Raw genomic sequence first — 11,420 nt, 5'->3', positions numbered from 1 at the left:
TGACTTATTGACTACAATGAAAGGCCTTTTGAAGACCTGCACAACTCATGATAGAAACTTGACTCTTTTACAGTCTTTAACACATGCTTAATTAAAGAGGAGTCTACTTTTTTTCCCACACTTTATTTCAATGAACTTCACAAATCAATATGATTGCCCATTCACATAAACTTTCAAACAACAATGAGTCTTCTCACAGCGAGAGTTTCCAAAACCGCTGGTCAGGCTTTGGATCTTTTTCTTTTTTTTTTTTAAATCCTCGTCTTTGTCATGCATCCCTGAAACGGACTCTCCCTGCCTGTCATGAATTATTCAGGTGCCACAATATTCCTGAGGAGTCCTGCTGAATAAAATAATGGTTTGATGAAAGGGGTTCAGACATCATCTTCACTTCTCTCTTTGATAGAGCTGTGGTGTTCTGCTAACTACAGGGGGAATGAATAGTAAGCAGCATTCTTTAATCCAAAGTGCTAGTTGGTTTCTGTGTCGAGCTAAAATGTTCTGGCAACGCAGCAAGTTCTAATCAGTGCAGATTATATCAAGTATGTTATGGAGGTACATGCCAGAGGACATTTACTGAGTATGGTGGGCATGAAAACCAAATCACTGCAGGTATATGATCTCAATATTCTCATCAAACAGTCATGTTCCTGTTGAATAAAATAATAGAATCTTAATATTAATGTCAATAATATGTAATAAGAGGTCCATTTACTTGTTGATGTTAACATTCAAATGATACTAAGACCAGGTGAATAAAAAAAACCCACATGGCTCTGAATTTGCAACTAACAGAAGTTTCTATCATTCTTCTGTCTTGATATCAAAAGAGCAAAAGGAGTGTTAAACACTGACGCTTCACTCAATGTCCCATAAGTTCTGATTTATTGATTGTGCTGTGGAGGCGGCTGAATGTGTGCCACACTTGAGTCCATGACAAATTCTCCCCCAAGGGGACAATCAGATGTATCGTAACTGAATACTTTCAGCTTGTGGTGCCGTCTGTCTGGAAAGTATCCTTCAGAGATGCTCTTTATGTCCTTCTTTCAGCCTCTTTTTCATGTCCAGTGCATGCTGCTTACTGCGCTCCCGCTTATCCAGTCTCTGTTGAGTGGAGACGCAAAAACAACAACATGTAACATTACTTGTGGTGTCTGATTTGGCATGTCAACAAAGGGCAAAAATAAAACAAAACAATAATTAACAAACCTCTTTCTTCAGGCACTCACGCATGGCTCGGTCCACATCATTACACGTGCCGAAGAACTTCAGGAAATTGTGCTGCAGGTCAAATGAAACAAAGTTAAATCATTTGGTTTTCTGTGTGTGTCAAGGTTCCAGATAGACTTAGGAGCAGGACCTACCTCGGTGTGGCACTGCCTCAGCTGAGATATCAGTACATTACACTCATCTGTGTGCAGGTGAGGAGACAGGTCAGGGTGCATGCTGAGTTAAGGGCTTACTGTACCACTGCAGCAAGACTGAAAAACCACAAACAAGAGGAGCACAGACTGAGGAGCGCTGAGTTGACAGTTATTGTTACATATAACTGCAAGAGATACGATTTTGGTGGGAACAATTTTTGAGTTTGCCTTTAACCACGGTTTTACATTGCTACCTTTTTTCATGACATAGGGATATGCTTGACATCACATACACATTCTATGACTATGATGGGCGTATATTCATTTTCAAACAATGTTTTAGTTCAAGGAACTCGAAGAAACCCACTCTCAGTATCCCAGAGTTCAAGGTTAATCTACGGCGATAAAGATTCACACTTACAATTTAATACACCTTAATGGTTTCTCCCACAAAATATATACTTATCCATAACTCAAAACCTGGAACATGTGCCTTGTTGGCATTTTAGCAGGATAAATAATTAGCTTAATTGTAATATACTTGTTAAATTTACAAATTATCCCTGCACTCATGTTCACTTCATTTGTCTGTCTACTCGCTGTTATTGTATAGTTTCTGCTTATAATATGTCTGCACTTTAACTTATGTCAATACTGTCCATTTACAACTCTGTTTTTGCACATTTACATTTAATCTTTCATATTTAAGACTAGTAATGCTTAGTTAAATCCTGGTTGTATATATTCACATTCTTAGTTTTGATATTTTTAGTGCTTATTTACTTTGTATTTAATATTATATTGTGTTTAGATTTGCTAATATTGTATTTTTTACTCATATTGTGTGTTTGGATAACCTGCTGCTGTAACGCCACAATTTCCCAGTTTGGGATCAATAAAGTAATTCTATTCTATTCTATTCTATTCTATTCTATTCTATTCTATTCTATTGCTGTTAGAAGTACTCTTAATGCTCTTGGTTGTCAAAATAAGATTAGCACATATCAACTTAAATCAAGATAACACACTTACTGGATAATTATTAATACATGTTTTGGTAAGAATTCATGTGCTTAGGCCTATTTTTTATGTTGGGATGTTAATAGAAAAATTTCAAGCTTACGCCAGAAAAGAGACATGTTCGTGTGGGTCCAGCATTTCTTAAATACAAGTAGGGAAGGCTCCAGTGAAATATGTTGGGAATCACTGCTCTACCTGAACACACACACACTATAAGTCAACCCAGAATGATTTCAGCTCTGCACTGGAGAAATCTTCTGAAGGATACTAATGCCTCCCCATCCCTCTCCTTCCTGAGCTGTCATAGTGATGATGGTGTTTGTTTCCCTTGGTCACTTACCTGCAGACACAGAGAGAGGCAGAGAGTTACACAAAGCTGTGAAAATGTACTTTATTGTAAACATTTCCCCTTCAATTCTCTTGACCCATGTAAACAGTGCAGACTTGACTAGAATAATCTCATTCAAAAAACATGCAGAGTTGTGTTTTCACACAGGAGTGTAAATGAAAGGTTAGCTTGTCTTACTCGTACTATATATCTTCCAGGTTATATATTTAGTTTAATTTACTGAGATATTCTACAAGTCAGATACCAGTAGGCTTTGGGTTTGATAACTGAATTACCCTTACCAGTGGTGAGGATGTATGATGTTAAGTTTTCTTGAAACCCACGGTCAAATGTTAGCTCGCTGCTAATTAGGCCTCCAATGTCTTCACTGTGTTTCATAAATCCATTAAATCACTGAAGTGCGGACAAAGGTTTCGTCTTTCTCCTCGTGTAGTAACGACACCGGTTTCTATAATGTCTCTACCACTTGATCTACTGGTGTTGTACAGACAAAACATGTAACCTACAAATGCAGAACGAACCTGTAGGACATGCCTGCGAAACAATTCTTCTTCTTCTCTCTGTTTATTGCGTTTGACAAACAACTTGCAGGTGCACTACTGCCACCCTCTGGACTGGAGGGTAGGCCAGAAAAGCTTTTCTACACTAATAGAATAGAATAGAATAGAATAGAATAGAATAGAATTACTTTATTGATCCCAAACTGGGAAATTGTGGCGTTACAGCAGCAGGTTATCCAGCACACAATATGAGTAAAAAACACAATATTAGCAAATCTAAACATAATATGATATTAAATACAAAGTACATAAGCACTAAAAATATCAAAACTAAGAATGTGAATATATACAACCAGGATTTAACTAAGCATTACTAGTCTAAGATATGAAAGATTAAATGTAAATGTGCAAAAACAAAGTTGTAAATGGACAGTGTTGACATAAGTTAAAGTGCATGAGTGTAGACATGTTATCAGCAGAAACTATTCAATATAAGGGTGAGTAGACAGACAAATGAAGTGAACATGAGTGCAGGGATAATTTGTCAATTTAAACATGTGCAGAATAGATGACAGTATGGAGACAGATATTATCATGATGACAGTTCTCTGCTCACATGAGGTGAGCTGTTGTACAGAGTTATGGCCTTCGGTAAGAAAGATTTCTTGTATCTGTCCTTGTGACAGCGGAGTTGTATCAGTCTGTTGGAGAAGCTGCTCCGCTGTTTGTCCAGTAGGGTGTGCAGAGGGTGATCAGGATTATCCATAATGGATAATAGTTTGTTCAGAGTCCTCCTCCCTGTCACCACTACAAAAGAGTCCAGCTTGCAGCCTATCACAGAGCAGGCCTTCTTGATGAGAGCCCTAACTTCTTGTAACAATTCCTGTACGCTCTAAAAATCTAAATACCATTTCCCCCTGAGTTCCTCTGCAGTATGTAGTGTTGTCTAACATCTCTAAAGTGTCTGTTCCACAACATGTCTTTCCAGTAACTTTCTGGTGCAACTCACAAATACATGTTCCACTGTTTCCTGAGGACCGCAATGATCACATCTCCCTGTTGCAGAGTTATTCATCACTTTTGAGTACTGTTCATACTCATTTTCATCAATAATTTCCTTCATGTGCTGTAGTAATGTCTGCCCTTATTTACTTTGTCCGACTCTTTCTGCCATTTTTTTTTTATTTCTGAATTTACTTTTTATTTCAGCTTTTCTATAAAAAATATATCTCTGTCTTCATAGCTGCATCTTTTACAACTTCATCTATATATATCATATAAATATATGGCTAATCGTTCCCCTGTATAGACTGCCAGGTTATCACAACTAAACCACTTCTTATCCTTCGAGGCATTTCTGCCACCTACTTGCATGGAGTATAGTCTATGGCATGAAGTGTAGAGCAGAATATGGTTTGTTACTTTTCTATAAAAATAATTTAAATAAATAAATAAATACAGTTAGTTTGTCTAAATTACTGTTATAGGATCATAAAGCACTTTTTAGAGATCTTTAGATTTCTATTATATTATTGTTATTATACTTCTCTCAAATGAATGAGAGTGTAGAATATTATGTTCCATTGTTTTTTGCTCTTGTCCATACTGGTCACATAAGTCTGTGTTATTTTAAGTTACTTTAAATATCATATCAAATATCTATTTATGTTTGAAACTCCTCAGTTCAGCAATCCTCCACTGGATTCTGTAAAACCATCCACCTTTCCTTTCTTCTATTTCTTTTCCTTCAGTCTCTGCTTTACAATGACTTTCTTCTGACTGATGCTAACTGACTAACTAGTCATCTGTGGCCTCCTTTGCCACCTTACTGATTCTTTCTTAACAGTCACATGACGCTCTGAAAGTCAGTATATGGCTGTAGCGCTGATACTGTTGGGCTAAAGTTTAACTGATCTGCTCTATATTTTGTTGCTTTCTGTATCACTGTCCACCCAAAGCCATTTATTTCATTCTCCTTTTTCCAACAAGGTTTTTTAGGGATCCTGTGTTGGATGATCTTGACTATGGCCCTGTGAATTAACCCAATGAGAGCTATATCCTCTTTATTTTTTACAGGCATTTATCCCATCTCAAACTGTATTCCTTTTTATGTATCCTTGTATAATCTCAATGATGTTAATGTTATCTCATGTCGTATGAGTTGTTCTAGCTGTTGACCCATAAACCACACAACCATAACCTAATACTACGGTAATCTTGTTAATCCAGTGCATATGGCCTTCAGTGCAGTTCTGACAGCTCCCCTCTCACTTCCAACTAATTACCTCAAAACATTTAAGACGTTTTTTTTTTACACTGAGAATTTTCTGAACATATACAGCTCATGTAATTCTCTCATCCAAACCTAATAACGTAAAGTGTTTAACTCTTTGCAGTTGATTGTATAGTTTTAATTTCTCGCCACTCTCAATTCTCTTATTTGTAAAAGAAAAATTGCCCAAGTTTTATCCACTGAAAACTTCATTTATAGGACCACTCCTCTAATTTTCTCATTGCCTCCTGAAGTTTCTTTGCAATGAAATCCAAGTTTCTCCTCCACTTCCAAATTGCCCAATCATCTGCAAAAAGAAAGAAACCCCATCCCATTCTCGATTTCTTAAAATACACAATTTATTGAAAAAACACTCAGCTTTTTTTGTAACTGTTTAATGATATCAAATTGATTGACAGCAGTCAACAGTAAATTGTGGTTCTTTGACAAACCACCAATGATTTGCTCCTTTCCCAAAAGGCAGGACCTTTGATAACGTACAGTATCAGTACAATGTTTGGACACACCTGGTTGAAATGCATGTTATTATCTTAAAGACCTTTTGATCTTAAGGCTTATGCTTAAATATTTGACGTGTTTCATATATAAATAGAAATATTGAAGTTGATGCCTACATATGCATACATTTATTTCCAAAATTAAACTGAAATGAAATGTTGAATTGTTGTTGTTTTAATATCTACTATAATTCTAAAATGTGGAAAATAGTAAAAATAAAGAAAACTCTTTAACTATTAGTTGGTGTGCCCTAGGTACAGCTTACATTAGCTATATTATAATAATATAGTATACTATAGTTTAAAATGTTGAAAACCTCAAAATATATAATTAAGTTATTAATGGCTCCACCCCATCTCCTTCTCTCATTGGATGCATATTTGTGTATTGGAGGTGTGAACATAGCAGTATTGAAGTGCTAGCTGAGACTGTGATGGGGGATCCCCATTGTGATATCTTTTCATGGGGCCCCGAAATCCTGGCAACGCCCCTGCTTCTTCCACCGCTGTACAGATGTTACTAATGATCCTGTAGTACTATCAGGGTACTTACTATCCACAGCGGAACTATGTTGTAGCATTAACACTCCAACACAGCAGAGGGCGCTAAAGGGAAAGAACGTGAATTCAAGTCGACAGCTGATTGGTTGATTCGTGTGCTCCGTGGTAGGCGGGATGTTTTATAAATATTGGACTGTACTGTTGCCACCGTGATCAACCGTGAAAACAAACCAAACTATCCTCCAAATCATAGACTGACACTGAAAACACAGTTTACATAATTATCGGGTTCTGTCTGAGGCAGAATGGGCGAGTCTGTGAAAACTCTGCTGCAACGACTGGTCAGACGGATACCGAGTGAAGTGTTAAAAACAACTCTGGACAAGTGGGGCCGTCTGACCGCACAGCAGCAGCGAGCCTTAGACCTCACCCAGCCCAAATGGACCCTAATGGAAAACCTATGGGCCATTTGCGAGGTAGGAGAAAACCTTCTTTTTGAAAACTTGATCGTTCATGTTAAACCCGTCCAACTTGATAAGAAGCTAAGTTCATGCATTTAACAAAATATACTACTTGATGACATGGGGCGTAACACTTACCTACAACAAGTTACCTCGTGTCATGTGATCTTTTGTGTTTCCAGGAAAATGAGTGGACACTCAAACGCATCACAGAGCTCGAGATGATATGTAAGTTAAATTAAATTATTTTGTCATAACACTAAGATATGATGGTAATTCATCATGCTGTCAAGTCTACATTGTGTCATGTGTTGTTGTGCTTTCATTGTCTCTCAGACGTCATTGAAAATCCAGACCAGGGAATGTGGTACGCTTACCAACTCTTGGACCCTGAAGGTATGTGAAAACATCAATATGCATCTTGTACTGTGAAGGTGAAAGTCTGCAGCTTTTCTTTTGTTCTTTTTATTGGACAACAAACTACACATGCTGGTTTGATCAGGATGTTTTTACAAGTGATCAATCGTGAAACAATTCAGCTGGACTCTGTTTTACACTTAAACAGGAATGGTTACCTGTTTTTTTTGTAACGTTGTTGTCGCCAATTTCATGTGTGTTGTGGTGTGTGTGTGTGTGTGTGTGTGGTTGTGTGGACGTTTTCTGCTGCACAGGTAGGTCGAAAGGGGAGACACAGGTGAATGGGAATAGGGAATTAGTGGAAGCCACACAGTTTTTCAACCATAAGTGTGTGAAGATGTTGTCCGGTGCGTTTAGTCTAGTTACGTCTGATGCAGAATAGGCCTACACCTGTCTTTTTGTTGGTGTTTTTAAGATTGTTGATAAATACATACTGCAAACAATTAACGGCGGACGTTCCCTTTTTTTACCCACCATGAGTTGGAAATGACTTAAAATTCCCTCCAGTGGCACTTTTTGTTGTTAGATTGCCACTACAAATGTCTCTGCTATATCCATACCTTATGTTTTGTACTTGTTTATATTTTCTCTTTTTTATTCCAGATGATGCTCACTGTGTAGAGTTGATACAGTTCAAGGAACTATTCAGATATCACCTCAGGGAGCTTGTAAGACATGTAAGCCACATCTTTCTCCTCACATAAACTACAAAATCTAAGTGATGATATAGTTGCATAATTGAAATACTTTCGATGGTCTGCTCCGTGTTAAACATCCTTTTATTTAGAGTCTGCTTTTACATTCAAGGTGTCTGTCAAAGTAAAGAAGCACACAGATGAAGCTGTATGGATTCGGATTGCTTGGGGGGACAGCTTCTCTCGCCCCAACCACCTGAAACCAACATATGTTGTACACTATCTTCAGACCCCATACGTCTTTGTGACCAGCCTGACTTCAAAGCACAGGCCGCTCTTATCCCAGGTGAGGATATATTTAATATTTGTCATTGTTGGTGCATTGGCCAGATAGTTTTTTCTTTTTCTTCGTGTCCCCTTCCCGTCTTAAAGAGTGATGTGTTTTGCAGGCCTTGGTTCTATCAACTAGATATCAAACTCTCAAGGACGCTAATCTCAGTGGACGCAAACTTACTGCCATCAGGGACCTGCTGATGAGACAATACCAACAGGTAGGTCTGTTGTGATGACAACAGAATATAACTGAAAATCAGACATATCCTGATTGGTGGTGGCCAAGGCTTGAATAATATATTGAACATTGATAACTCAAAACCTTTTAAATATAATATAATGTTAAGTGATAAACTGTAGTAACGCATTGTCAAAGGCTCGACTGTATATCTGTAAATAATTCATTATTTTAATAACACAATTAAGTATGTTACAGAAGCACTTCTCTATCACTCAGTTGGAACCTTTTTTTTTGTCACAACATCTCAATAGATAGATTCAGGTAGATGTACTTGTTTTCACCTAATAACATATCAGGAACATATTTTTAACTATATTTTTTTGTTGATTATTTATCTTTGTATTTTGCCTTCATTTTTATGTTGTAAATGGAGCGGCTGTGATGCAAGACAAATCGAATCAATCAATTTTAGACAAGCCTACAGTGGAAGACAGTTGTTCACATTTACAGAATACCAATCTGATTTATTAGATTTTTGGTGTTTTAAATTTCACGTTTTGTTTCTAGGTGTTTCCAACAAAGTGTCCCAGCCCCCTTGCAGAGAAGAATCACCCTGCCTTAAGTATGTTTAAAACTGCATATTTTCTCATATTTGAAAATTGTTTGTTTCGTTGAATGTATTTGGCTGGAAGGTGTGTGTGCACGCCAGACATCGGCCCTGTGATTTATTGTATTTGTTTTTACACACCCACACAGAAAAAGAACAGGATGGTAATGCAGCAAACAGACGTCGGATGGCCACTGAAGCCTTTGGTGATGGGACATTACCTCAGTTACAGACCGCAGTTTACAAGGTACTCTAAGGCATGCTTTGAGGTATTATAATTGACAAGGAGAATAGTCTGAAATTCAGATGAAAGCAACATGGCATTCTTGGTGTTCTTAATATTTCAGTTCAAAAAAGCAAATGACAATGTTTCTCTCTTCATTGAACGTCACATTTTTTTTTTGTGTGTCATGTTTCCTTAGCTGGAAACAAAATTCAAAGATCCGACCAACAGGACCATGTCTGACAGAGAGGAGCCCTTCAGATGTGTAGTCAAATTTTCAAGCACCAACCTCCTGGAGTCACTCAGAGACTGTGCATCTTCAGGTAACTAGAGTCTGTTTAGCCTCAGGCATGGGAAGAAATTAAGAATGAAATAGGAAATGATAGCAACAATGTGCCTCATTTAATCAGTAACCACAACTTGGAATGTTTTACATGACTGCAACTCCCAAAAATGACCACAAGAGGGCACACACATGAAAGGAAATATCCCTCAGACCAACATTCATCATAAGCACCTCATAGTCACAGGGAATTACATTCTGGGGTTGTTTTTTCCACCCTGTCGCTTCATTGTTAAGGACATTGCCAATTAATGGCTTAAAAAATAAAATAAATGTATTCGTTTAACCACCTTCATGTTTTATGTACTTTACAGGATTTGCCTCCACGCCTGTCACCCCTCTGCTCTCATCTATTTCCCTAAAAGGAAAGAATTATTTTGTCGTCACAGACAATGACCCTGGTGCCTTGTCACAAACACGACGACCACAAAACTAATGGATGACAGACCTTTTGATTAATGGACTCATAAATGTGCCAACAGCAGGCTTATTGGGGACGGATCCTTGATTTAAGGGGCTCTCGTTCTGGACCAGCCATGTCAGACCCACCCATGGTTTGTTTTTACAATTTTATCATTGAGCTCCTCATTGAAATGGCTTTGAAAGAGCCAGTGATCTCAGAGGTAACAATGAACTTGTGTTTTATATGTGCTTTCAGATGTAAATAAGTCAATTCTAACTGTCATGTTGTTCACTTTTGTTGGTGTTGAAGTGGCCGATTGACTTCAACTTAATATTAATCTAATATCTGCAGGATTTTTAATACTCTTCTCCATTGTAATAAAAAACAACTTTTAAAATATTTCTGAATTCAGAGTTTTGACATTTTGCAACTTCGCGTTTTATTTGTATTTTATTTATCAATAATGTTTTCCACTTTTTTTATCACGGCATTGTGGTTGTCACGTTTGTCAAATGGTAATGTCCAGGAACGAGATCTTCGCACTTCTAAAAACAGAAATTGTTACTGTCAGACGTTATTTATTTTTATTGTTTCATCCTACTGTGGAGTAGAAGAAGTAGGATTTAGATTTCTTTGGAACTATAATAATATCAAATCTGAAAAAAAAAAAAAAAAAACTATAATGTTTTCAGAACAACTATACTGTTGACTTATCTTGACATGTAACCACGTCTACCTTCTTGTAGCGGGATAATTTACTCCCTGTAGTGGTGATATCTATAGTCTATAAATTACAAAAACTCCAAACAAATTAAAAAACTTAACACAAACTCATAATAAAGCCACTGAGACACCTAGAGGGCGAATCTTACGCATGATAAATGAATAAGTCCATTGTCCAGGTGATGATTGAAGGTTTTAGGGTGGTTTATTTTATCCAGGGACATCAAGCAGGCAACAAACACTGCTGTCTCTCTTGCCCTGTCACCTGCCATTGAGTCCTAGCTTCCTGGTAAAAAAAAAAACATTAACCCATTAGGTGCCTACCTGAGTCTCACCTGGCTATATAGACACACCCATGTACAGACTCCACCCTTATGCCCCAAGTAGAAAAATAAACGAATGTAAACAATAATAATCAAAATACCCCGAACATAATCTAATATTCAAATGTATCCCCAGAATATCCCAAAATAAGAATATAGACTTTCACTTCATTTATAAACTGAATATAATACTCACCCTTACCGAGAAGAGTATTTTTTTTAGCTTTAAAATGTGTTTTGTGTAAAG

At 37.2% G+C, this 11,420-nt stretch overlaps 2 protein-coding genes across 6 annotated transcripts; one reads left to right on the top strand and one right to left on the bottom strand.

Annotated features, from left to right (window-relative positions):
• Positions 1-102: 102 nt before the first annotated feature.
• cmc2 (C-x(9)-C motif containing 2) lies at positions 103-3,300 on the bottom strand. 5 transcript variants are annotated; one of them, XM_020643755.3, is made up of 5 exons: positions 3,015-3,300; positions 2,653-2,724; positions 1,365-1,435; positions 1,210-1,281; positions 103-1,104 (listed from the first exon to the last, which is right to left on the bottom strand). In XM_020643755.3, exons 2-5 carry the CDS (start codon positions 2,687-2,689, stop codon positions 1,021-1,023), a joined length of 264 nt encoding a protein of 87 aa, XP_020499411.1. In that variant the 5' UTR covers positions 2,690-2,724; positions 3,015-3,300; the 3' UTR covers positions 103-1,020. The 5 variants fall into 5 exon arrangements, with proteins under 5 accessions (XP_020499411.1, XP_065809187.1, XP_020499483.1 ...); XM_065953115.1 differs by having other exon boundaries at positions 3,255-3,296; XM_020643827.3 differs by lacking the exon at positions 2,653-2,724 and having other exon boundaries at positions 1,365-1,481; positions 3,015-3,296.
• Positions 3,301-6,695: 3,395 nt separating this feature from the next.
• cenpn (centromere protein N) lies at positions 6,696-10,526 on the top strand. Its single transcript, XM_020654353.3, has 10 exons — positions 6,696-7,000; positions 7,168-7,213; positions 7,322-7,381; positions 8,006-8,079; positions 8,210-8,383; positions 8,487-8,588; positions 9,119-9,173; positions 9,308-9,405; positions 9,581-9,704; positions 10,039-10,526. Exons 1-10 carry the CDS (start codon positions 6,830-6,832, stop codon positions 10,158-10,160), a joined length of 1,026 nt encoding a protein of 341 aa, XP_020510009.1. The 5' UTR covers positions 6,696-6,829; the 3' UTR covers positions 10,161-10,526.
• Positions 10,527-11,420: the final 894 nt, after the last annotated feature.

The sequence above is a fragment of the Labrus bergylta genome, chromosome 3 (assembly GCF_963930695.1).
Source record: "Labrus bergylta chromosome 3, fLabBer1.1, whole genome shotgun sequence".
NCBI lineage: Eukaryota > Metazoa > Chordata > Actinopteri > Labriformes > Labridae > Labrus > Labrus bergylta.
This window is presented reverse-complemented; position numbering and strand designations above follow the sequence as displayed.

Bases quoted from the DNA above. Each gene is read 5' to 3' on its own strand.
- cmc2 (XM_020643755.3), bottom strand. From the start codon at position 2,689: ATGACAGCTCAGGAAGGAGAGGGATGGGGAGGCATTA. The intron at 1,282-1,364 runs GTAGGTCCTGCT...TTTGACCTGCAG, and splicing joins TGAGGCAGTGCCACACCGAG to CACAATTTCCTGAAGTTCTT. The intron at 1,105-1,209 runs GTTTGTTAATTA...TCCACTCAACAG, and splicing joins GTGAGTGCCTGAAGAAAGAG to AGACTGGATAAGCGGGAGCG.
- cenpn (XM_020654353.3), top strand. From the start codon at position 6,830: ATGGGCGAGTCTGTGAAAACTCTGCTGCAACGACTGGTCAGACGGATA. The intron at 8,080-8,209 runs GTAAGCCACATC...TTTACATTCAAG, and splicing joins TCAGGGAGCTTGTAAGACAT to GTGTCTGTCAAAGTAAAGAA. The intron at 9,174-9,307 runs GTATGTTTAAAA...ACACCCACACAG, and splicing joins GAAGAATCACCCTGCCTTAA to AAAAAGAACAGGATGGTAAT.